At 39.8% G+C, this 24032-nt stretch overlaps 1 protein-coding gene across 8 annotated transcripts in view; it reads left to right on the top strand.

Annotated features, from left to right (window-relative positions):
• ADGRG2 (adhesion G protein-coupled receptor G2) overlaps window positions 1–24032 on the top strand; it is a 134721-nt gene that overhangs the window by 40630 nt on the left and 70059 nt on the right. For all 8 annotated transcript variants that reach the window (XM_070289852.1, XM_070289853.1, XM_070289854.1 and 5 more), the window contains one exon: window positions 19515–19633. In XM_070289852.1, the coding sequence (XP_070145953.1) occupies window positions 19516–19633 (118 nt within the window). In that variant the 5' untranslated portion in view covers window position 19515. The remainder of the gene's footprint in view (window positions 1–19514; window positions 19634–24032) is intronic.

Raw genomic sequence — 24032 nt, 5'->3', positions numbered from 1 at the left:
ATTCTGAAACATACAAGTCAGGTGGTCAGTAATGTGCTCTGTCCTGAGTGGGCACATGATTTTTTTTTCCCCAGAGTGCATCTGCCTTGGCTTTCTCTCAGGTCATTGCCAATGCCTCCATCTCCCCCTTCCAACTGTGAGCCAAACTGGACAATCAGTAGAGAGTTATTTATTCAGCTCCTCTGTGGATAAAGAATTCTGCCCTGGGCTTTGGGGATGCAAGTGCCATAAATGACTCACCCAATCCTTGATAGCAGGGAGTTTAGGTTCTAGGGAAATTAAGTCACAAAATGAAGAAAGGGCTAATGAAGAAGGGGCTTCCCTGGTGGCTCAGAGGTTAAGGCCTCTGCCTGCAATGCGGGAGACCTGGGTTCAATCCCTGGGTCAGGAAGATCCCCTGGAGAAGAAAATGGCAACCCACTCCGGTATTCTTGCCTGGAGAATCCTATGGACGGAGGAGCCTGGTGGGCTACAGTCCACGGGGTTGCAAAGAGTCGGACATGACTAAGCGAGAAGAGTCTCTCAAAAAGACCACCCTGCCTCAGAACTGATGACTTCATTGTTCAGTGCCGCCGTGATGTGGTTAATGAAGCCCGAGTAGTAATACACGCTACTAAATATTAACAAGGTCAGCCTCCAAACTGACTTTGTCATGTCTCCCAATTTGTAATAAGTTCCTTAAGAGTAAGGTTTTCTTCCTCCATTTCTTTTGTAATTCTGCTGCCAAGTTCTAGCCTTGGTGGACAGCAAGGGGTCTAGAGTCCTTGGCTGATGTGCTCACTGTAGTGCTGAAGCATCATGGTGCCAAGAAGGCCTGGTTTCCATTGGTCTAATTCTTTCTTTTTTAAAAAATTTTTAGACTTGTGCAGAATATCTCCATCTTTTCTTCTGAACTTCCTGCCAGGTGAGTGAGTCTCTTTCTGTGTGAAAATGAGGAAATGATGAACATGTTTGTTTTTCCTTTCAAATTACCCCCCTTCAAGTCTCCCTCCCCTTAACCACTGTATTCTTTTTGTTATTGCTTTGTTTGTCACTCTTCACTCCCACTTGGAGCCTTCTTTCCTTCGGACATTTTCTCTTCCTTGGGGATTCTGTCGTTGACCTATTTCTCAGTAATCCAATTGTTTTTGAATAACTTGAGTAATGGGTACTGATTTTGAAATTACATGGTGCAGTAAAATCTGGGGAAGGAGAAGGATCATTTATGTAGAATTCTTTGGGATTTTGTTTCACAGTTTTCCCCTTTCCATCTCCCTGGACTGGCTTCCCTATCTCTAACAGCATTTCTCATGTTTTGAAATGGATCATCGAAGTATTCTCTCTCTTACCCAAAGTGCTGTGCATACATATGCAGCTTCCAAAGACTCCTCCCAAACAGGTTTCTGCTCCTAACCCCCTTCTAAATAGAACTTCTGAGGTCACTATTGACTTGGATTTCCTATTTCCTCTGAGACTGATAAATAAGGATGATTTCTGGTATAAATAATAAAAATCTTGTCACCAATACTAATATTTATTATAGTTAATGTAAATTAGAATTCACATAGTCACAATAAATGCTTATAGAAACAAGGTTAAAACACCTGAGCAGAGTCACACAGCTAATAAATGACCAAGTGGGGACTTGGAACAGGAGTTGGCATGCATGCTCAGTTGCTTAGTCATGTCCAACTCAAGAGTACTAGAGTGTGTTGCCATTGCCTCCTCCAGGGGATCTTCCTGACCCGGGGATTGAATCCGCGTCTCCTGCATTGGCAGGTGGATTCTTTACCACCTGGCCACCTGGGAGTTGGCTTGATGTGACAAAAGCAAGGAAGGCATAGAATGGTGGTGGTGGTTCCCTTTCCTTAGGACCTCCCTTCCTCTCAAATACGATCTGCTGAGGCTCCAAACCCCCATGTTTTTGCCTCATCTCTGCTCCTACCCCCACCCCCAGCCTGATCAATACCTTGAGGATGCTTTGAAGGAGTCTTCTGTTTCTCTCTTCTACATATTGATAGAATTATACAGCAATAAATTCCAGACCAAATCAGTTTTAAAAATCTTTTTTGAGTCCCTGCTGTGATTGGAGTTGCATGTTGTGAGGGTTGGGGTGAGGTGAGGTGGAGACCAAGTCTACGTATGAGAAGATACTACGCTCTGGTGCTTTGTTTTGTTTTTTAGATCAAGTTGAGTCTCATGGACTATGAAGAGAAAGTGTCTTTTAAGTAAAAAAAAAAACAAAAACAAAAACAAAAAAACCCACCATTTATTTGGCCACACCAATGACCGGTGAATCTAAACAGTGTCTGTAAGCTCTTGAGGTCAGGATAGATGCCTGTCTTGTTTAATGTAGTACCTTGAGTCCCTAGCATAGTACCTTGTATGTAATAAAACCTCAATAAATGTTTGTGAACTAGTTGAATGAATGCAAGAAATAATTCTGAAGTCTATTTACATTTAGTGCTAGAGTCTACTATAAACTTGTCTTCTAATTATGCTTGTAATAATAGCCAACATTTCTTGTCTGTACTAAGATCTTGATTTTATGGCCTCATTTTATCACTGTAGAACCCTATAAAATAGATTCTATTGTTACCTCCAGTTTTTCAGAAAAAAAATTTAGGTCCATAGAGCTTAAGGAACAGGCCAAGGTTACACTGTTAAGTGGTGGAGCTTAGATTTGAAGGCAGGCAGATGACTTCCCATGTGTGCTCTTGTACCTTATGCTTTTCTGTGTGTGTTTTAAACATACTGTGAGCATTAGGGGAGGAGCCTGAAGAGTGAGGGCAGAAGAAAGTAGGCTTTCACTTTGCCTTGGGTAATTCAAACATGGGTAGTCAGGAGGGTCGGAGAAGGCAATGGCCCCCCACTCCAGTACTCTTGCCTGGAAAATCCCATGGAAGGAGGAGCCTGGTAGGCTGCAGTCCGTGGGGTCGCAAAGAGCTCGGACATGACTGAGCGACTTCACTTTCACTTTTCACTTTCCTGCATTGGAGGAGGAAATGGCAGCCCACTCCAGTGTTCTTGCCTGGAGAATCCCAGGGATGGGGGAGCCTGGTGGGCTGCCGTCTATGGGGTCGCACAGAGTCGGACACGACTGAAGCGACTTAGCAGCAACAGCAGCAGTCAAGAGGGTAGATTGCAGGTAGGACAGTAGAGAAATATGGAGATGAATGAGAGAGTGGAAAAATATAACACCTTTCACAAGGTTTTGTGAATATTTGTTTACTTTTAAGCATATAATTTATTTCTAATCTTACATATCTGGTATTGATTCACTTGTTTTATTGAATAAAACTTTTTTTCCCCTGCTGCCTTAGAAAGCATTTAGTTCTTATTAAGAAAGTCATTTGCACTATGAAGACCAAATTATTTTCCTTCCCTTTGATCCTAGAGACAAGAAAGCTTTACATTATCATCATGCTGTGTAGTTCACCATTGACTTTACTTTGGCTTTGACAAATGATACCCAGAGCTGCTGTTCTGGAGTTCATATTCAGCCCTTAACAGTTAACCCACTTTCTGTTCAGAACTTTTTTTTTTCTTTCTAGCGTACAGAATGCCGTCTCTCCTACAGCATTGCTGTCTGGCTTTAGTTCCTGGTGATTTTATCTTCAAAAAATTTTGTTGCTGAAGTGTGGAATAGTTCCTTTTGTCCTATATTTCTTCAAATTACAAGCTTTGAAATAGCTGCTAGACATTTTGGTGAGCATTCCAGAGAATTCTGTGAATAGTCTCATTTGGTTTATAAAATGGGTAAAAACACGAGGACTTTCCTTGTCAGGTTTTGGCACCAGGGTTCTCCTAGCCTAGTAAGCATGAATTAGGCTGGTTTTTTTTGTCTGTTCTTTGACTTTTTGTGAGGTTGGAATTCCTGTGAAAACATCTGGGCTTGGAGTTTTCTTTGTGGGGGAAATTTTGAGACCTTTTAATTATACATCTATTTAGGTTTATTATTTCCTCTTGATTCCTTCTTGGAAAGTTATATTTTTTTTTCCTAGAGATTTGCTCATTTTTATCTAGATTTTTTAAATTATTGAATAAAGTTATTCCTAAGATCCTTTTATCTTTTATGTTTATAGCATTTTCATTTATATTGCTTTTACAATTTTTTCTATTGGTTGTTCACTTACACTTCTCTCTCTTTACCTCCTTCTATAGCCTTCCCTCCAACCTCCTCTTAATTTTGCCACAATAGTCTTTTCAAAGAACAGCCTTGGCTTTATTAAAACCTTTATTTTATGTCTTTTTATCTTTTATTTTTTTATCACTTCCTTTCCTCTTCTTTGGGTTTATTTTGCTGTTCTTTTTCAAACTTCTTTTTTTTTTTCCTTTTTTTTAAGATTTCTTCTTTTTTTATTTTTTTTTAAATTTTAAAATCTTTAATTCTTACATGCGTTCCCAAACATGAACCCCCCTCCCTCGTCCCTCCCCACAACATCTCTCTGGGTCATCCCCATGCACCAGCCCCAAGCATGCTGCACCCTGCGTCAGACATAGACTGGCATTTTGATTCTTACATGATAGTATACAGGTTAGAATGCCATTCTCCCAAATCATCCCACCCTCTCCCTCTCCCTCTGGGTCCAAAAGTCCGTTATACACATCTGTGTCTTTTTTCCTGTCTTGCATACAGGGTCGTCATTGCCATCTTTCTAAATTCCATATATATGTGTTAGTATACTGTATTGGTGTTTTTCTTTCTGGCTTACTTCACTCTGTATAATTGGCTCCAGTTTCATCCATCTCATCAGAACTGATTCAAATGAATTCTTTTTAACGGCTGAGTAATACTCCACTGTGTATATGTACCACAGCTTTCTTATCCATTCATCTGCTGATGGACATCTAGGTTGCTTCCATGTCCTGGCTATTATAAACAGTGCTGCGATGAACATTGGGGTACATGTGTCTCTTTCAGTTCTGGTTTCCTCGGTGTGTATGCCCAGCAGTGGGATTGCTGGGTCATAAGGTAGTTCTATTTGCAATTTTTTAAGGAATCTCCACACTGTTCTCCATAGTGGCTGTACTAGTTTGCATTCCCACCAACAGTGTAGGAGGGTTCCCTTTTCTCCACACCCTCTCCAGCATTTATTGCTTGCAGACTTTTGGATCGCAGCCATTCTGACTGGTGTGAAGTGGTACCTCATTGTGGTTTTGATTTGCATTTCTCTGATAATGAGTGATGTTGAGCATCTTTTCATGTGTTTGTTAGCCATCCATATGTCGTCTTTGGAGAAATGTCTATTTAGTTCTTTGGCCCATTTTTTGATTGGGTCGTTTATTTTTCTGGAATTGAGCTGCATAAGTTGCTTGTATATTTTTGAGATTAGTTGTTTGTCAGTTGCTTCATTTGCTATTATTTTCTCCCATTCAGAAGGCTGTCTTTTCACCTTGCTTATAGTTTCCTTTGTTGTGCAGAAGCTTTTAATTTTAATTAGATCCCATTTGTTTATTTTTGCTTTTATTTCCAGAATTCTGGGAGGTGGATCATAGAGGATCCTGCTGTGATTTATGTCTGAGAGTGTTTTGCCTATGTTCTCCTCTAGGAGTTTTATAGTTTCTGATCTTACATTTAGATCTTTAATCCATTTTGAGTTTATTTTTGTGTGCGGTGTTAGAAAGTGATCTAGTTTCATTCTTTTACAAGTGGTTGACCAGTTTTCCCAGCACCACTTGTTAAAGAGATTGTCTTTACTCCATTGTATATTCTTGCCTCCTTTGTCAAAGATAAGGTGTCCATAGGTGTGTGGATTTATCTCTGGGCTTTCTATTTTGTTCCATTGATCTATATGTCTGTCTTTGTGCCAGTACCATACTGTCTTGATGACTGTGGCTTTGTAGTAGAGCCTGAAGTCAGGCAAGTTGATTCCTCCAGTTCCATTCTTCTTTCTCAAGATTGCTTTGGCTATTCGAGGTTTTTTGTATTTCCATACAAATCTTGAAATTATTTGTTCTAGTTCTGTGAAAAATGTGGCTGGTAGCTTGATAGGGATTGCATTGAATTTGTAAATTGCTTTGGGTAGTATACTCATTTTCACTATATTGATTCTTCCGATCCATGAACATGGTATATTTCTCCATCTATTAGTGTCCTCTTTGATTTCTTTCATAAGTGTTTTATAGTTTTCTATATATAGGTCTTTAGTTTCTTTAGGTAGATATATTCCTAAGTATTTTATTCTTTTCGTTGCAATGGTGAATGGAATTGTTTCCTTAATTTCTTTTTCTACTTTCTCATTATTCGTGTATAGGAATGCAAGGGATTTCTGTGTGTTGATTTTATATCCTGCAACTTTACTATATTCATTGATGAGCTCTAGTAATTTTCTGGTGGAGTCTTTAGGGTTTTCCATGTAGAGGATCATGTCATCTGCAAACAGTGAGAGTTTTACTTCTTCTTTTCCAATTTGGATTCCTTTTATTTCTTTTTCTGCTCTGATTGCTGTGGCCAAAACTTCCAGAACTATGTTGAATAGTAGCGGTGAAAGTGGACACCCTTATCTTGTTCCTGACTTTAGGGGAAATGCTTTCAATTTTTCACCATTGAGGATAATGTTTGCTGTGGGTTTGTCATAGATAGCTTTTATTATGTTGAGGTATGTTCCTTCTATTCCTGCTTTCTGGAGAGTTTTTATCATAAATGGATGTTGAATTTTGTCAAAGGCCTTCTCTGCATCTATTGAGATAATCATATGGTTTTTATTTTTCAATTTGTTAATGTGGTGAATTACATTGATTGATTTGCGGACATTGAAGAATCCTTGCATCCCTGGGATAAAGCCCACTTGGTCATGGTGTATGATCTTTTTAATGTGTTGTTGGATTCTGATTGCTAGAATTTTTTTGAGGATTTTTGCATCTATGTTCATCAGTGATATTGGCCTGTAATTTTCTTTTTTTGTGACATCTTTGTCAGGTTTTGGTATTAGGGTGATGGTGGCCTCATAGAATGAATTTGGAAGTTTACCTTCCTCTGCAATTTTCTGGAAGAGTTTGAGTAGGATAGGTGTTAGCTCTTCTCGAAATTTTTGGTAGAATTCAGCTGTGAAGCCATCTGGAACTGGGCTTTTGTTTGCTGGAAGATTTCTGATTACAGTTTCAATTTCCGTGCTTGTGATGGGTCTGTTAAGATTTTCTATTTCTTCCTGGTTCAGTTTTGGAAAATTGTACTTTTCTAAGAATTTGTCCATGTCTTCCACGTTGTCCATTTTATTGGCATACAACTGCTGATAGTAGTCTCTTATGATCCTTTGTATTTCTGTGTTGTCTGTTGTGATCTCTCCATTTTCATTTCTAATTTTATTGATTTGATTTTTCTCTCTTTGCTTCTTAATGAGTCTGGCTAATGGTTTGTCAATTTTATTTATCCTTTCAAAGAACCAGCTTTTGGCTTTGTTGATTTTTGCTATGGTCTCTTTTGTTTCTTTTGCATTTATTTCTGCCCTAATTTTTAAGATTTCTTTCCTTCTACTAACTCTGGGGTTCTCCAATTCTTCCTTTTCTAGTTGCTTTAGTTGTAGAGTTAGGTTATTTATTTGACTTTGTTTCTTGAGGTATGCCTGTATTGCTATGAACTTTCCTCTTAGCACTGCTTTTATAGTGTCCCACAGGTTTTGGGTTGTTGTGTTTTCATTTTCATTAGTTTCTATGCATATTTTGATTTCTTTTTTGATTTCTTCTGTGATTTGTTGGTTATTCAGAAGTGTGTTGTTCAACCTCCATATGTTGGAATTTTTAATAGTTTTTCTCCTGTAATTGAGATCTAATCTTAATGCATTATGGTCAGAAAAGATGCTTGGAGTGATTTCGATTTTTTTGAATTTATCAAGTTTAGATTTATGGCCCAGGATGTGATCTATCCTGGAGAAGGTTCCATGAGCACTTGAAAAAAAGGTGAAATTCATTGTTTTGGGGTGAAATGTCCTATAGATATCAATTAGGTCTAACTGATCTAATGTATCATTTAAAGTTTGCGTTTCTTTGTTAACTTTCTGTTTAGTTGATCTGTCCATAGGTGTGAGTGGGGTATTAAAGTCTTCCACTATTATTGTGTTATTGTTGATTTCCCCTTTCATACTTGTTAGCATTTGTCTTACATATTGCGGTGCTCCTATATTGGGTGCATATATATTTATAATTGTTATATCTTCTTCTTGGATTGTTCCTTTGATCATTATGTAGTGGCCTTGTTTGTCTCTTTTCACAGCCTTTGTTTTAAATTCTATTTTATCGGATATGAGTATTGCCACTCCTGCTTTCTTTTGGTCTCTATTTGCGTGGTATATCTTTTTCCAGCCCTTCACTTTCAGTCTGTATGTGTCCCTTGTTTTGAGGTGGGTCTCTTGTAAGCAGCATATAGAGGGGTCTTGTTTTTGTATCCATTCGGCCAGTCTTTGTTTTTTGGTTGGGGCGTTCAACCCATTTACGTTTAAGGTAATTATTGATAAGTATGATTCCGTTACCATTTACTTTATTGTTTTGGGTTCGGGTTTATACACCCTTTTCGTGTTTCCTGTCTAGAGAATATCCTTTAGAATTTGTTGGAGAGCTGGTTTGGTGGTGCTGAATTCTCTCAGCTTTTGCTTGTCTGTAAAGCTTTTGATTTCTCCTTCGTATTTGAATGAGATCCTTGCTGGGTACAGTAATCTGGGCTGTAGGTTATTGTCTTTCATCACTTTAAGTATGTCTTGCCATTCCCTCCTGGCCTGAAGAGTTTCTATTGAAAGATCAGCTGTTATCCTTGTGGGAATCCCCTTGTGTGTTATTTGTTGTTTTTCCCTTGCTGCTTTTAATATTTGTTGTTTGTGTTTGATCTTTGTTAATTTGATTAATATGTGTCTTGGGGTGTTTCGCCTTGAGTTTATCCTATTTGGGACTCTCTGTGTTTCTTGGACTTGGGTGATTATTTCCTTCCCCATTTTAGGGAAGTTTTCAACTATTATCTCCTCAAGGATTTTCTCATGATCTTTCTTTCTGTCTTCTTCTTCTGGGACTCCTATAATTCGAATGTTGGAGCGTTTCATATTGTCCTGGAGGTCTCTGAGATTGTCCTCGTTTCTTTTAATTCGTTTTTCTTGTTTCCTCTCTGATTCATTTATTTCTACCATTCTATCTTCTATTTCACTAATCCTATCTTCTGCCTCCGTTATTCTACTATTTGTTGCCTCCAGAGTGTTTCTGATCTCATTTATTGCGTTATTCATTATAGTTTGACTCTTTTTTATTTCTTTTAGGTCCTTGTTAAACCTTTCTTGCATCTTCTCAATCCTTGTCTCTAGGCTATTTATCTGTGTTTCCATTTTGATTTCAAGATTTTGGATCATTTTCACTATCAATATTCGGAATTCCTTCTCCGGTAGATTCCCTACTTCTTCCTCTTTTGTTTGGTTTGGTGGGCAACTCTCCTGTTCCTTTGCCTGCTGAGTATTCCTCTGTCTCTTCATTTTGGTTATATTGCTATCTTTGGGGTGGCCTTTTTATATTCTGGTAATTTGTGGAGTTCTCTTTATTATGGAGCTTCCTCACTTTGGGTGGGGTTCTATCAGTGGCTTGTCAAGGTTTCCTGGTTAGGGAGGCTTGTGTTGGAGTTTTGGTGGGTGGAGCTGGGTTTCTTCTCTCTGGAGTACAGTGGAGTGACCCGTAATGGGTTATGAGACATCAAAGGTTTTGGGATAATTTTGAGCTGCCTGTATATTGAGGCTCAGGGGAGTGTTCCTGTGTTGCTGGAGAATTTGTGTGGTATGTCTTGTTTTGGAACTTGTTGGCCCTTGGGTGGAGCTTGGTTTCAGTGTAGGTATGAAGGCATTTGATGAGCTCCTATTGCTTAATGTTCCCTGAATTCAAGAGTTCTCTAATGTTTTCAGGCTTTGGATTTAAGCCTCCTGCTTCTGGTTTTGAGTTTTATTTTTATAGTAGCCTCTAGACTTCTCCATCTATACAGCACCGATGATAAAACATCTAGGTTAAAGATGAAAAGTTTCTCCACATTGAGGGACATTCAGAGAGGTTCACTGAGTTACAAGGAGAAGAGAAGAGGGAGGGGGTAGTTAGAGGTAACTGGAATGAGATGCAGTGAGATCAAAAGAGGAGAGAGCAAGCTAGCCAGTAGTCACTTCCTTATGTGTGCTCTATAGTCTGGACTGCTCAGAGGTATTTACAGAGTTATACGGGGAAGAGGAAAGGGAGGAAGTAGACAGAGGTGACCAGGAGGATAAGAGAGAGGAATGAGTAGGAGAGAAACAGATCCTGCCAGTAACCAGTTCCTTAGGTGTTCTCCACTGTCTGGAACACATAGAGATTCACAGAGTTGGATAGAGAAGAGATAGGGGAGAAAAGAGACAGAGGCCACCTGGTGGAGAAAAAGGAGAGTCCAGAGGAGGAGAGAGTGGTCAAGCCAGTAATCTCGCTCTCAGGTAAACTTGGATAGTGATTTTTGGGTTTTTAAATGTACAAAATTGACAACAAAAACTTAAGAGCAAAGATTAAAAATCTAGAGTAGAGGTTGGATTTTCAAAGATTCAATATTAAAGAAAAGCAGAAGGAAAAAGGAAGAAAAAAAAAGAATTATTAAAAACAAACAAACAAAAAAAACCCACCAACAACCATCCAAGGACTATATATGGTGTTTGCCTTAAAAAAAAAAGTCTTTTTTTTTAAATAGTAATAATAGGTTATAGAAATAAAAATCGGAGGAGAAATAGAAGACTTAACAATTAAAAAAAAGTTAGAAAAAAAAACCCAAAAAACAAAAAAGCAAAAACCAAAAAAAAAGGAATGATTTTTAAAATAATAAAAATATATCTGGCCCTTCTCTGGTGTTATGGGTCGTGTGGGATCACTTCCAAGGTGGTTCCCTCTGTTTAACTTCTTCTGTTTGCTGGTTTTTTAGGCTCACTAGTTCAGTCGCGCTGTGGGGAGGGGGGATGCTGCAAACAAATAGCACTGTCGTGTGCACACAGTATCTCTGCCCTGCTTAACCTGTCCTTTCTCGCAGTGCACAAACCGCTCCGGCTCCACGATGCTCAGCCGGGAACCGTCTGGGGCCGGCCCTAGGCTGCGCGCACTTCCCCGGTCCAAGCCGCTCAGGTTCGGCGCTCAGGCAGCCCTCAGAGGCACAAATGCGGCTGGAACTGCGCTTTGTGCCCTTCCCAGGTCCGAGTAGCTCAGGAGTTTGGCGAGCGCGATCACCGCGGCTTGTCACCTTTTCTGCCGCTGCTACTCAGCTTTCTGGGTGGTCCGCTGGCGCCCCCCGTGGGGCAGATTGTGACTGTCCAGCACCCCCAGAAGTCTTAGCAAAGAAGCCTGCTTGCAGTTAGGTAAGTAAAGTCTCTCCGGGCGGGGGATGATCTGCAGCTGGCTTTTTCCGTTCAGTCCTTTGTTCTGTGCTCGGTCCTGGCGGTGTCTTATGTTCGAGCTTTTCGCGTGGTAGCTATCCCACAGTCTGGTTTGCTAGCCCAATTTAGATCATTCTGGTTGCGCGTGGGGCGTTCCTGCCCGATTCTTACAAAGCTCTGCAGCCTGCGCCTCCCGAGCGTCCCTGCCCTGCCCCCACTTCCCAATGGCGGATGCAGGCATCTGTGCTGCTTTTCCGCTGGGGGAGTTACTGGTGGGCTTGTAATCTCTTGGTTTTAATTATTTATCTATTTTTCCTTCCTGTTATGTTGCCCTCTGTGTTTCCAAGGCTCGCCACAGACTCGGCAGGGAGAGTGTTTCCTGGTGTTTGGAAACCTCTCTTCTTAAAATTCCCTTCCCGGGACGGGCTTCCCTTCCCGGGAGGGAGCTCCCTCCCCACCTCCTTTGTCTCCTTTTTCATCTTTTATATTTTTTCCTACCTGTTTTTGAAGACAATGGTCTGCTTTTCTGGTTGCCTGATGTCCTCTGCCAGCCTACAGAAGTTGTTTTGTGGAGTTTGCTCAGCGTTGAAATGTTCTTTTGAGGAATTTGTGAGGGAGAGAGTGGTCTTCCCGTCCTATTCCTCCGCCATCTTTCCCTCCCCCTTCAAACTTCTTAAGAAGGTACTTAACTCATTAATTTTCAGCCTTTCTCTTTTTTAAAATACGTGCATTTAAAATAAAAATTTTACTCTAAATATCTTTAGCTCTGTCCTACATGTTTTGAGATTTAATGTTTTTATTATTGATCCAGTCAAATATTTTCTGATATATGTTAGGACTTCTTTGACCCTAAAGTTATTTGTTAAATAATAGTCGAACTTTTTATTATAGCTTAATTTTGTTGTGGTCAGAGAACATAGTCCTTTTCTTTTTTCTAAATCTGTTTTCAAGACTTCTTTTATGGCCTGGTTGGCGTTCATAAATATTCCATGTGTGCTTGAAAAGGTTATGTACTCAGTAAGGTTCATGTATGGTCATTAAGTCAGGTTGGTTTAAATATGCCATTCAAATATTCTATATCTTTAGTGACTTTATCCTTAGTGACTTTCTTTGAATTTTATAGGTTATTGATAGAGATGTGTGACTATCTCTCAATATGATTGTGAATTTGTTCTATTTCTCCTTGTATTCTGTTAAAAATACTGGTTTGTATATTTTGAGGCTGTATTATTAGTTGCATTCACATGTAGATTTGTTTAGTCTTCTTACAGAATTAATCCTTTTATGAATGCATCATTTTATTTATAGGTAATGCTTTTCGCTTTAAAGTATAATTTGTCTGATATTAACATAAACATTCATTTTCTTTTGATTAGTAGTGGCATTGCATATCTTTTCCATCCTTTTATTTTCAAACTTTCTGTATCATTGTTCTAGTTGTGTGGTCGTAAACAGCATATAGTTGCATTTTGTATTTTTTCAGTCTTACAATCTTTGCCTTTTAATTGAATGATTTAGTCCATTTATATTTAATGAATCATTGATTTGTGTGTTTAAACTCAGCATCTTTTATTTTTCCTCACTGTTTTCTGTTTCTTTTTCTCCCCTTTCTTGCCTTTCAGAATGACTGAATTTTCTAAAAAATCATCCCTCCCTCTACTAGTTAGGAAATTATATACCTCATTTCTGTTTTTTACTAGGTGTTATTGAATTTATAGCATCTACTCAGCTTTTCAATGTCTGAAAATAATCAATACCTTTAGCCTCCTCTAGGATAATACAGGGACCTTGGAAGACTTTAATTTTTTAAATTTTACTTTTTATCTTCTAATTGATATATTAAATATAGTTGCCATGTTTTTATCTGTCATGTTTCATTTATCCCTGCAAGATATTATTGATATTTTATATTTTGAATTTGCCACTATACAGTGGTAGTGCCCACCCTTAACTCTGGGCAGCTGTGGCCTCTGTCCTATGTCTCATGCTTTCGAGGCTCCCTCTCTGGCCCTTCCCTAGTCATATCCCTCTCCAAAGGATGAGGACTTTTTTATACAAGGAAGGCAAGCCCAACTCCTCCCCCAACCCTTATTTCTAGATTGTGTACTGGGAACCCACAAGTCGGGTATTTCCTGTCCAGATATTCTGTGTCTATTTCCAGGACCTGGGCAGTCCTCTTCCCCGGACAAGCCATGCTGCAGGTGTACATACCTCTAGACCTGAGGGATGACCAGAGGATAGCTGCTTAAAGGAGAGACGGGGGTTGTTTAGATCTATGGGCTGAGGTGTCAACATCCATGTGCACAAAGCCTCTTGCAGTTTGAGATGGAGCCTTAGTGGAATAATAAGGGCAAACCAGATCTCCTTTCAAACTTCTGACCTGTATATTACAAATGTTAGGAATGGGTCTGGTCACGTTTTTTTTATTGCATCTCAGATCTTACATTTTTTGCCTGAACTTATCTTTTAGGATTTACTTAGTGATGATTTGCAAGTAGGGAACAATATGACAGTTTTTGTTCATCTTCTGGTTTCCATTGTTGCTTCTGAGGAGATAGCTGTCCGTCTTACAGATGCTCCTTTGGAGGTTAACTGTCTTGTTACTCTGGCTACTTTCAAGATTTTCTCTGTGTTTGTGATTTTCTTCAATTTCAGTATTTCGTGTTTACATGTTGGTTCCTTTTTATTTATTATAGAGGTTTTTTGGGCTTGTTGGATCTGTGGATAGGTGTGTTTTTTTTTTTACCAGTTTGGGGTCAGTCTGTCATAACTTCAAACATTGGCTTTTGCGCCTTCTCTCCTCTTTGAATTTTGTTTAAGTGTATGTTAGACCTTGTATTGCTTTTTTCCATGTCTCCGAACTGTTCTTTTGTATTTTGTATCTGGAGCTCAAGCTTGCTTCATTAGGCCCAAACCCTCAGGCATAAGTGGCTCCTTTTAAGCTCTGGGAATTGGTCATGGACAGGGAAGCCTGGCGTGCTGCAGGCCACGGGGTCGCAGAGTCGGACATGACTGAATGACTGGACTGGACTGAACTGAACTTGCCTATATTATCTCTCTGAGTTCCTCCTTTGGCTTCACCTTTGATCTGGTGATTCTTTTTTATCTTGTCAGCTCTCTGATATATTAAAGAAAGTACTTTTTAATATTTTATTCATGATTTTTAATTGTCTTCAGCAGAAGCTTTGATCTAAATAACCTAACCCAACATATTCTAGGAACATTGAAGAAAAAGAAATTGGAGATATTTGTTGTATCAGGATCTTTTAGTAGAGTTAAAATTGAAATTTAATTATGCTTTTACAGTTTCTTGATTCTTTTTTTTAACATAGTTAATCATATAATCAAAGATTCTAAAGAAAACCAGCCCTGAGATTCTCTGACTTCTTTGACAGTTGAATGATCAAAGTCAGTTGCTTTTTCACCTTTTAGTTCTTGATTTTATCTGCCTTCTTTAGTACCTCCTTTTACAATTTCTCCTTGTGCTAGTCTTGTTAGCCAACATGCATGATTAAATGTAAATATCTCAAAGGCATAATGTTTTCTAAAGATAAATTTATGATTTATTACCATTCAGGGTTGCACTGATGGTCTTTAAAAATATATACATATACTATTTAATGAAATTGAAGAGGTCTAGAATAATTTCTTGGAGTGGCATATAATTTCTTGGAGGGCCATGGCTTTCAGTCATGAGGCTTATGTACTGTCCAACCCTAGGGGTTGCCATTTACATCAGAGTCTACAACCCTAAGAGATGAATCTGGGATAATCTTTAATTTGTGGATGTCTAATGTCAAGGTCTAGTTTTACTGTTTAAATGCTAGCAAAAAGTTTTCTTTGTCATGGCTGTTGTCTCACAAGCCATCCTCAGCAACTTGAAATTTAGCTAAGAACCAGGGGCTCTTCAAGTCACCTGTGTTGATGACCTAGATCACCTTGACCTAACCCACCTTATACCAGGAGATGAGGAATAAATAGTTCCAGCTGAAAAAGATAAAAATGACTTTAATGTACAGTGAGTAAGGGTTTCAAACTCTACAGCTTTCCCTCTTTGATCAGTGACCCCAGAAATGTCCTGACCCGGTAGGATGTTCTCTCGTTTATGCAGAGGGCAGTAGGAGCGGCAGTGTTTTAAATAGCATTAAACTTCTTCTCCTATTAGGAAAGTATATATTCAGCCTGAGGAAACATACTCCAGGCTGGACAGTGAAAAGCAGTCTTTGCAGTGACCCCAGGTCTGTAGTAAGTTCTTCCTGAGCCATATTCTCTCTCCTAGATGATTTCTGGAGTCACCCTTCATTTGCGGCCTTTCCTGCCGTCATCTGGGAATTGAGTGCAAGCTCTCTTCAGTGGAAAGGCATGGTTTATTTTGGTCAGAGGCCCAAGTCACAGCACATGTTAACCAGGCTCTGTGTCCCATGACTGATTTAACTTTGACCATAACTTATAAACCACTTATGCCCTACCCTCCAAGTGGTAAAGCTCGTGAATGAGGTTGCAGAAATTTTGAAAATTCTGTAATAGCATTTTGCGTTTGTTGTTTCATTTTGCCTTGGAAGTTTGCTTCCGAGGGGACCATTTCTCAGGAACGCCAGCATTGTGGCCTGGTAGAAAGAGTAGGAGTCCCACCAAACAAATGAACGTGACCCTTCTCCTGGAACAGGGATCCCCAACCTCTGGGATCTAATGTCTGATGATGTGAGATGGAGCTGATATAATAATAGAAATAATGTGCCCAGTAAATGTAATGGACTTGAATCATCCTGAAACCAACATCCCTTTCCCCCTACCCCCTGGTCTGTAAAAAAATTGTCTTCCATGAAACTGGTCCCTGATGCCAAAAAGGTTGAGGACCGCTGCCCTGGAATATATTGGGCCTCTTTCTACACCTGTATAACAAGAATCTCAGCTAGGTGGATTCTGAATTCCTTTCCAAAAGCAGACTGCTCTGGTACTCTTTCTAGAACTAAAATTAGATACTTGTGCAATAAATCTTCTAAATCAGCTCTTTGAATTCCAGGTGGAGTCAGGCCTAAGGCATTTGTATAGGAGAGTTTTTTGGTAGAGATTTGGTTCATTAAATACAGCTTTTTTAAAAAAGGAGTACTCCAGCAGAAGCACTATGGGAAGCTGCTGTAGAGCACAGGGAGCTCAGCTGGGTACTCTTTGGGTGGGATGGTGGGGGGAGGTTCGAGGGAGGGGGTATATGTATACATATAGCTGATTCATATCGTCATACAGCAGAAACTAACACAACATTGTAAAGCAACTATACTACTGCAATCAAAAAAGAAAAAGGGAATACTTTTGAAGGGGGAACTGAGTTCAAAAATTAAAAATAGATTATTTTTAAACTTATATATGAAACTTATGCATATAAGTGTATAATTCAGTGAATTTCTGAAACTGAACACATCATGTAACCAACAAGCAGAATATTACCTGGACCTCAGAAGCCCCCTTGTGCCCACTTCTAATTGTTATATCCACTGCTCCTTTCCAGGGATAATGACACTCCCAACCTCACTCCATCGATTAGTTTTGTGTGCTTTTGTTTCTCATCTGAATGGGATCATGGGCAACATGCATTCCTTTATGGCTGGCTCTTTTATCTTACAATATATTTCTGAGGTTCATTAATATTATTGTATGTAGCTGTAAGAGACACTTAAGTTTTTCTCCAGAGAGACATTGCTGTATCTTTGCACAATGATATTAGCATTATCGTTGAAGTGACTCATTCTGGAGGATCAGCAATATACCATTATGAACAGAGCGAGGATAAAAGTGCTGGAGAGGAGGGACAAACCAGAGGCACTTTATAATTTATTAACGTAGCATGTTATTAATATATAATACAATTTACAGTATTGATTTTAAAATTTTGAGTCCTCTTTGGAAGGAGAAGGATTCACTTCTTGCCATGCATGTCCAAGGAAAGAATTACCTCCCTGGTACTGGCAATGGCTATTAAATTATAGGGTTCCTTTTATTAAAAAATTTTTTTGTTTATTTTATTTTTGATTTCACTGGGTCTTTGTTGCTGCAGGAGCTTGTCTCTAGTTGTGGCCAGTGGGGGCTACTCTCTAGTTGCAGAGTGAGGGCTTCTCCTTGCGGTGGCTTCTTCTGTTGCGGAGCACATGCTCTAGTTGCATAGGCTCAGTAGTTGTGGTGCATGGGCTTAGTTGCTCTGCGCATGTGGAATCTTTGCAGACCAGGGATCAATCCAGTATCCCCTGCATTGTCAAGCTGATTCTTATTCACTGGACCAGCAGGGAAATCCGAAATTAAAGGACTCTTAACAATTGCCAGCTTTTCCTGGAGACTGAGAAATTGTGATTTATTCCCAACTTTCCATGTCCTCATCTCTATAATCCTCACACAGACGAGGTACAGGATAGCTGTTTGTTTACTGACTGACTGAAGAGTCTACATCTAGCATTTATAGTCCCTTCACAGTGTCAGCCCCTCTGCCCAGATGTCTGCTTTAATCACCACAGCAACACTATCAGGCCGGGACTGTTATCACAGTTTGTTAGGTGGGGAAGCTTGGCCATTGGAAATAAGTTATCCAAAGTCACTCAGACATTGTGTGGCAGAACCAGGACCTTTGGCCCCATGCTTTTTAGCCTTCACTGTGGTGCTACACACTGTCTATCTTGAGTTCAGGGAGGTGCGGTGGTGACTGGGTTTGTAGGTGCCCTGTGGCCAGGAGCTCTGCCAGCTGAGAACACATAGCCTAGTGTGTCCTGGCCCCTTCCCTGGTGGCTGTGTAGAGGGAGCCTGCTCAGTGGGCTCTTGCTGCCTGAGCCCAGTGGGTGGAATGTGATTTCCTGGCTGGCTTGTTCCTCCTTCAGCATCTCACGCCAGCAACTACTGCTGGTGCTGACTGCCTATCATGGAGTTCTGTTGGTCATCTCCTCTGCAGTTTTCTCTGTGTGCCGAGCTCCTCCCAGCCCCTGCCCCACCTCCACCACATGTATTTCATCTAGTTACCACCTAGTCAACCCCACATTTCATCTAGTGTATATTGGCTCTCAATGAATATTTGTTGGAACAAAGTTAATAAATGAATGATAAATAACACTTTTAAATTCAGTACTGATATACATTTTGCTTTTTGAAAAATGTTGACTCTGCTGAAAAATGTCGCGTAATAAAAATGGTAATGAATTAACATCTAATAAAGAGGAAATGGAACATATCCATCCTTTTACAGCGTAAGACATAAATGGGATAAGATTCTGTGACCTCTTCTGATTCTTAGCAGTTTTTTAACCAGCCTTTATATAGTGGTAATCGCTATATATGCAGCATTTTGTGTTTTTAAATTCCTCTTGATATTTTACAGGTATTGATGTAATAGGGGACAGCCAGTTGGATGTTGGATCTGTTTCTTTGACTTTAACTTTTGCTTTTCGTGGCTTTTGTTATTATGTGGTTTAGTCACTAAGTCATGTCTGACTCTTGTGACCACATGGACTATAGCCTGCCAGGCTCCTCTGTCCATGGGATTTCCAGGCAAGAATACTGAAGTGGGTTGCCATTTCCTTCTCGATTTGTTATTATAATCATACATAATGTCCTGCCTCAGGGGACCCTGCCCCTCTGTCAGAATGTTAAACCAAAGTGCCTTTGTTCAGCTTACAGGGAGACAGTCTGCCCCTGCCCTGTGAATGGCTGCAGAAAGGAAGAAACACATGCTCTCCTGTTTTACAAGATAAATGGAAATGGCCTTTTTACTTCCTCATCTCCTCTCACTCTCTGTTCTATAAAAGAAACTGGCATCTAGACCCCATAAGATCAATTTTGGGGGGGACACTAGTCTACCAGCTTGCTGAATAATGTCATACTCCTTGCGTCAAATACCTCATCTCGTGATTTATTGGCCTGTCTTGCTACAAGTAGAGTGAGCTTGGACTCGGTAACATTGATGCTTTCCATAAATCTACATGGACTACCTTGCCTATCATTTTTAATATATATTATCCCAGTGGCTGGGTCTCCCATAATAAACATGGGTTTTGCTTTTTGTAACCATGGCCTACCTGGCATTGCCAATTCTCTGGAACTAGAGTATTTTAAAGGGAGGGGTGTTGCAGGTTGTCTTGCTTGAGGAACTGACCTTTTGGGCATTCTATCTTATGATTATAGCAAGCTGTGATGATGTGTTTTCCCCTTATTTTATTTCAGGATGTTTTTCTCTGGTGGGCAGTGTGGCCATGTTGGCAGACCTGAAGAACTTTTACTGATGTTGAAGGTAGCCCTTGTCATCATTTTTCTTCATGTCACTCTGGTTACATCCCTGGAAGGTAAGATGCTCATTTTCCTTTATCTCTTTTTCTGTTTTATCAGTGTGTATGTTTGTGTGTTTGGGACTTTTTTTTACAATGGTAAAATTAGTGTAAAACATTTTAACAAGTTTTAAGTGTACAATTCACTGGCATTAAATGTAGTTCACAATTTTGTGTGGCCATCACCACTCTTCATTTCCACAACATTTTCATCATCTCAGATAGGAACTCTGTACCCATTAAGCAATAACCTGCCTCCCCGCTTCCTCCCAGACCCTGGTAACCTCTGTTCTTTCTGTCTTTATAATTTTTCCTCTTGTAGGTACCTCATATAAGGAATTACACAATATTTGTCCTTTTGTGTGTGGCTTATTTCTCTTAGCATAATGTTTCTAAGGTTCATCCATGTTGTAGCATGTATCAGAATTTCATCTCTTTTTAAAGCTGAATAATGCTCCATTGTATCTGCATATCATACTAAGTTTATGTATTCAGTGTTAATGGCATTTGAGTTATTTCCATCTTTGGGCTACTATAAATCATGCTGCTGTGCACATTGTTGTGTAAGTATCAGTTTGAGTCCCTTCTTTTGATTCTTTGGGGTGTATATACTTAGAAGTAGAATTGCTGGTCATAGGTAGTTCTATGTTTAACATTTTAAGGGTCTGGCAAACTGTTTCCCACAGTGACTGCACTATTTGACATTCTTACCAGCAAATCACAAGGATCCCAATTTCTCTATATCCTCACTAAAATTTGTTATTTTCTGGTTTTTTTTGATAATGAGTGTGATATGGTATATCATCATGGTTTTTGTTTGCATTTCCTTAATGAGTAGTTATGTTCAATAGTTTTTCATGTGCTTATTAGAATCATGTGTGTATCTTCTTTAGAGAAATGTCTATTCAAATCTTTGGTCCATTTTTGAATTGGATTGTTTGGGAGTTTTTGTTGTTACTGAGTTTTTGGAGTTCTTTATATAGTCTGGATATTAGTCCTTTATCAGATATACGACCTGCAAAAATTTTCCCAATTCTGTGGGTTGTCTTTTCACTCTTTTAAGTAGTGTCCTTTGATGCAGAGAAGTTTTTAATTTTGATAAAATCCAGTGTATCTATTTTTACTTTATTGTCTGTGCTTTTGCTTTTATATCAAAGAAATATCATGAAGATTTTCCTCTATTTTTCTTCTAAGAACTTATAGTTTTAGCTTTTATGTTTAGGTCCTTTGATCCATTTTGAGTTCGTTTTGTATATGGTGTGAGGTAAGGATCCAACTGGACTTCCCTGGTGGCTCAGCAGTGAAGAATCTGCCTGCAATATAGGAGCTGCAGGAGACTCTTATTCAATCCCTGGGTCAGGAAGATCCCCTGGAGGAGAAAATGGCAACCCACTCCAGTATTCTTGCCTGGAGAATTCCATGGACAGAGGAGCCTGGTGGGCTACAGTCCATGGGGTCACAAAGAGTTGGACACTACTGAAGCGACTTAGCATGTACACATGCAAGGATCCAACTTCATTATTTTACATTTGGATATCCAGTTTTCTTAATACTATTTGTTGAAAACACTGTCTTTTCTCCATTGCATGGTCTTGGCACCTTTGTCAAGAATTAATTGACCATATATGTGAAGGTCTGTTTCTGGTGCTTATTTGTTTATAAAAGTAGCTACTCAAAGGCACTTCTGTATGAAAATTTAACGGAGATAGAGAATCACCCTAATGAAGCATTATTTTCAGAAAAGAGGATCTCTATAAGCTTATGAAAGGAGAAAAGGTACCTGAGGAGGGCAGTAAAAAGACGAGAATTACCAGAGCTGCAATATGTTTGGGTACAACTCCCAAAAGATTACAGTGCTGTGCAAATATAAGAAATCATTACAGAAACTTCCCTGGCCATCCAGTGGTTAAGACTGCACTTCCACTGCAGTGGGCTTGGCTTTGATCCTTGATCAGGGAACTAAGATCTCTCATGCCATGTGGCGTAGCCCCCTCCCCCCCCAAAAGAATCATTATAAAGAAGACACTATTAGGGACACACAGAAATATCTTTCTTATTTAGAAGAAAATTGCCAGACCAAAGAATCTTTGTTGGATAAAACAAATATGTACTGGCAGCAAACAATGTAAGTATAACACACACAGATGCACACAAATAGAAAACTTCCCAACAGACTAATACACAATTGGCAGTCTTTCAAAAGTAGGCACTGGGGCATATTGTCAAGGACCCACAATACTTTACATGAAGAAATAAAGAGTCAATGTGTATCGACTACTTACAGTGTGCTGGGTCTCTATATGCTTTGCATATCAATCCATCTACTCTCTTAAGCTGCTAAACCAAGTCTGTTGAGGGGAAATCCTAGTCTTAGCACCATTTCACAGATCAAGAAACTCAGGCTCAGAGAGATAAGTAACTTGCTCAAGGAAGTGAGTGCTGTGGAAATTGTACTTAACTTGGAATTTTGTGCTTGTAACCACAAAACCAGAGTTTTCAAACTTGAGTGTACATCAGAATCACATAGAAAGCTTGTTAAGACAAACCCATCCATGAGAGTTTTGGATTAGTAGCTTGGGGGGGACCCTGAGAATTGGCATTTCTAACAAGCTCCCAGGTGATGTTGATGTGACTGGTTCAGAGGCAATCCCATTGCCTCCACAACTGGCAGAAGACATAAGTAGGAAGAGAAAACTCCAGATATACATCATGGGGTACAAACTCTGTTGTGGCCATGTGACGTTCTTATAAACTGTGCTCACTCACCGTCTCCTTGGGGCATCTTAATGTAAGTGTAAGAAATTATATGTACCCAGCACACTGACATCCCTGTGGGATTGTCAGGGCAAAAATCAAACGTCCTCACTTTACTGATGAGTAAACGTCCCCAGGGACATTATTGGTTAGGAAGCGGTGGAGCCAGACTAGATACTAGATCTTTGGTCTCGTGTTTCAGCGCTTTTTCCACCACAGGGTAGATGAGGAATGAAAGTGGAACACGAGGGGAAAAATCATCTGAAGGAGAGCTGCTTGATAGAAATAAGTCTGTTTTGAAGAAGTATATTTAAAAATGACGAAAATAGGGGCTTCTGTGAAGCCAGAAGGTGGTCCAGTGGTTAAGAATCCACATGCCAATGCAGGACACACAGATTTGATCCCTGATCTGAAAAGATGCCACATGCTGTGGAGCACCTAAGTCTGTGCACCACAGCTACTAAATCTGTGCTCTAGAGCTCGTGAGCCACAACTACTGAGCCCACCATGTTCTACAGCTACTGAAGCCTGAACGCCCTAGAGCCCGTGCTCCACAACGAAACTGTAGCCCCTGATCGCCACAACTAGAAAAAAGTCCACACAGCAACAAAGACCAGCACAGCCAAAAGTAATAATAAAATTAATTAATTAATTTCAATAAATGGTGAAAATGGGCCAGGTAAACAGGAGAGGGCACAGCTCTGACACCAACCCGAGCAGGGAAAACCTGAGTGGATGCTAAGGTCACTGAATGTATTTCTTGCTCTGGCTCTCTGATGAATTGATTTCTTCAGGCAGTGGTTCTCAGAGTGTGGCCCCCAGACAGGCAGCATCAGCATCACCTGGGAGCTTTTCAGAAGTGCAGATTCTCAGGCCCAGCCTAGACCTGGTGAGTTGGGAACTTTGGGGGTGAGGCCCAGCCATCTGTGCTTTAATCAGCCCTCTGGGTGTTGTTGATGCCTACCCAAGCATAGAACCACGGTCTTAAAGAACTGGCTGAACTTTACTGTGCCACATGATAGAGTAGAATATGGTGAGATCCGTGGTTCGAGCCCTCCACATGCCTGCCACCTGCTATTTGTATGATCTCGATTTGCTACTAGACTGATATGGGGCTCAGTCTCCTTATCTTCAAAATGAGTATAATACTGAGCTCCTCTAGAGGGCTTTTGTAAGGCTCAATATATGTTAAAAAAAGAAACTTCATGATGGCAGACATTTTTCTTTTCCATCTCTATTGACATACAACATCATATATGCAAAGGTTTTTCTGAATGAAGTGTGTTGGGATCTGGAAAGGGCTAAATTGGAGATCATTATTGTCTTTCAGAACTCCCATTAAGAGTATTCATTCATGTTATCTAATAATTACTTTGATAATATTTACCTTGTGCCAGCCACTGTTCTGAGCCCTTATAAAAAGCTATTTCATTTAAAGCTCACTCAGTAACCCTTTGTAGTAGGCACTAGTATTATTAGCTCCATTTTATAGGAAACTGAGGCACAGAGAAGGTAAGCAACTTGCCCTAGCTTGCACATTTTGGTTGCAGAGCTGCGATTCCAACTCAGGTCATCTGACTCAAAGTTTGTATGTTTAACCACTACACTATCCTATCTTCTAGCATCCTTAAGCTCTCTGCTACACTAGGTTGTGTACTCTGCA

Source organism: Ovis canadensis, chromosome X (genome assembly GCF_042477335.2).
Source record: "Ovis canadensis isolate MfBH-ARS-UI-01 breed Bighorn chromosome X, ARS-UI_OviCan_v2, whole genome shotgun sequence".
NCBI classification, from domain to species: Eukaryota; Metazoa; Chordata; class Mammalia; order Artiodactyla; family Bovidae; genus Ovis; species Ovis canadensis.
Note: the sequence above shows the minus strand (reverse complement) of the source record. Positions and strands in the feature narration are given on the sequence as shown.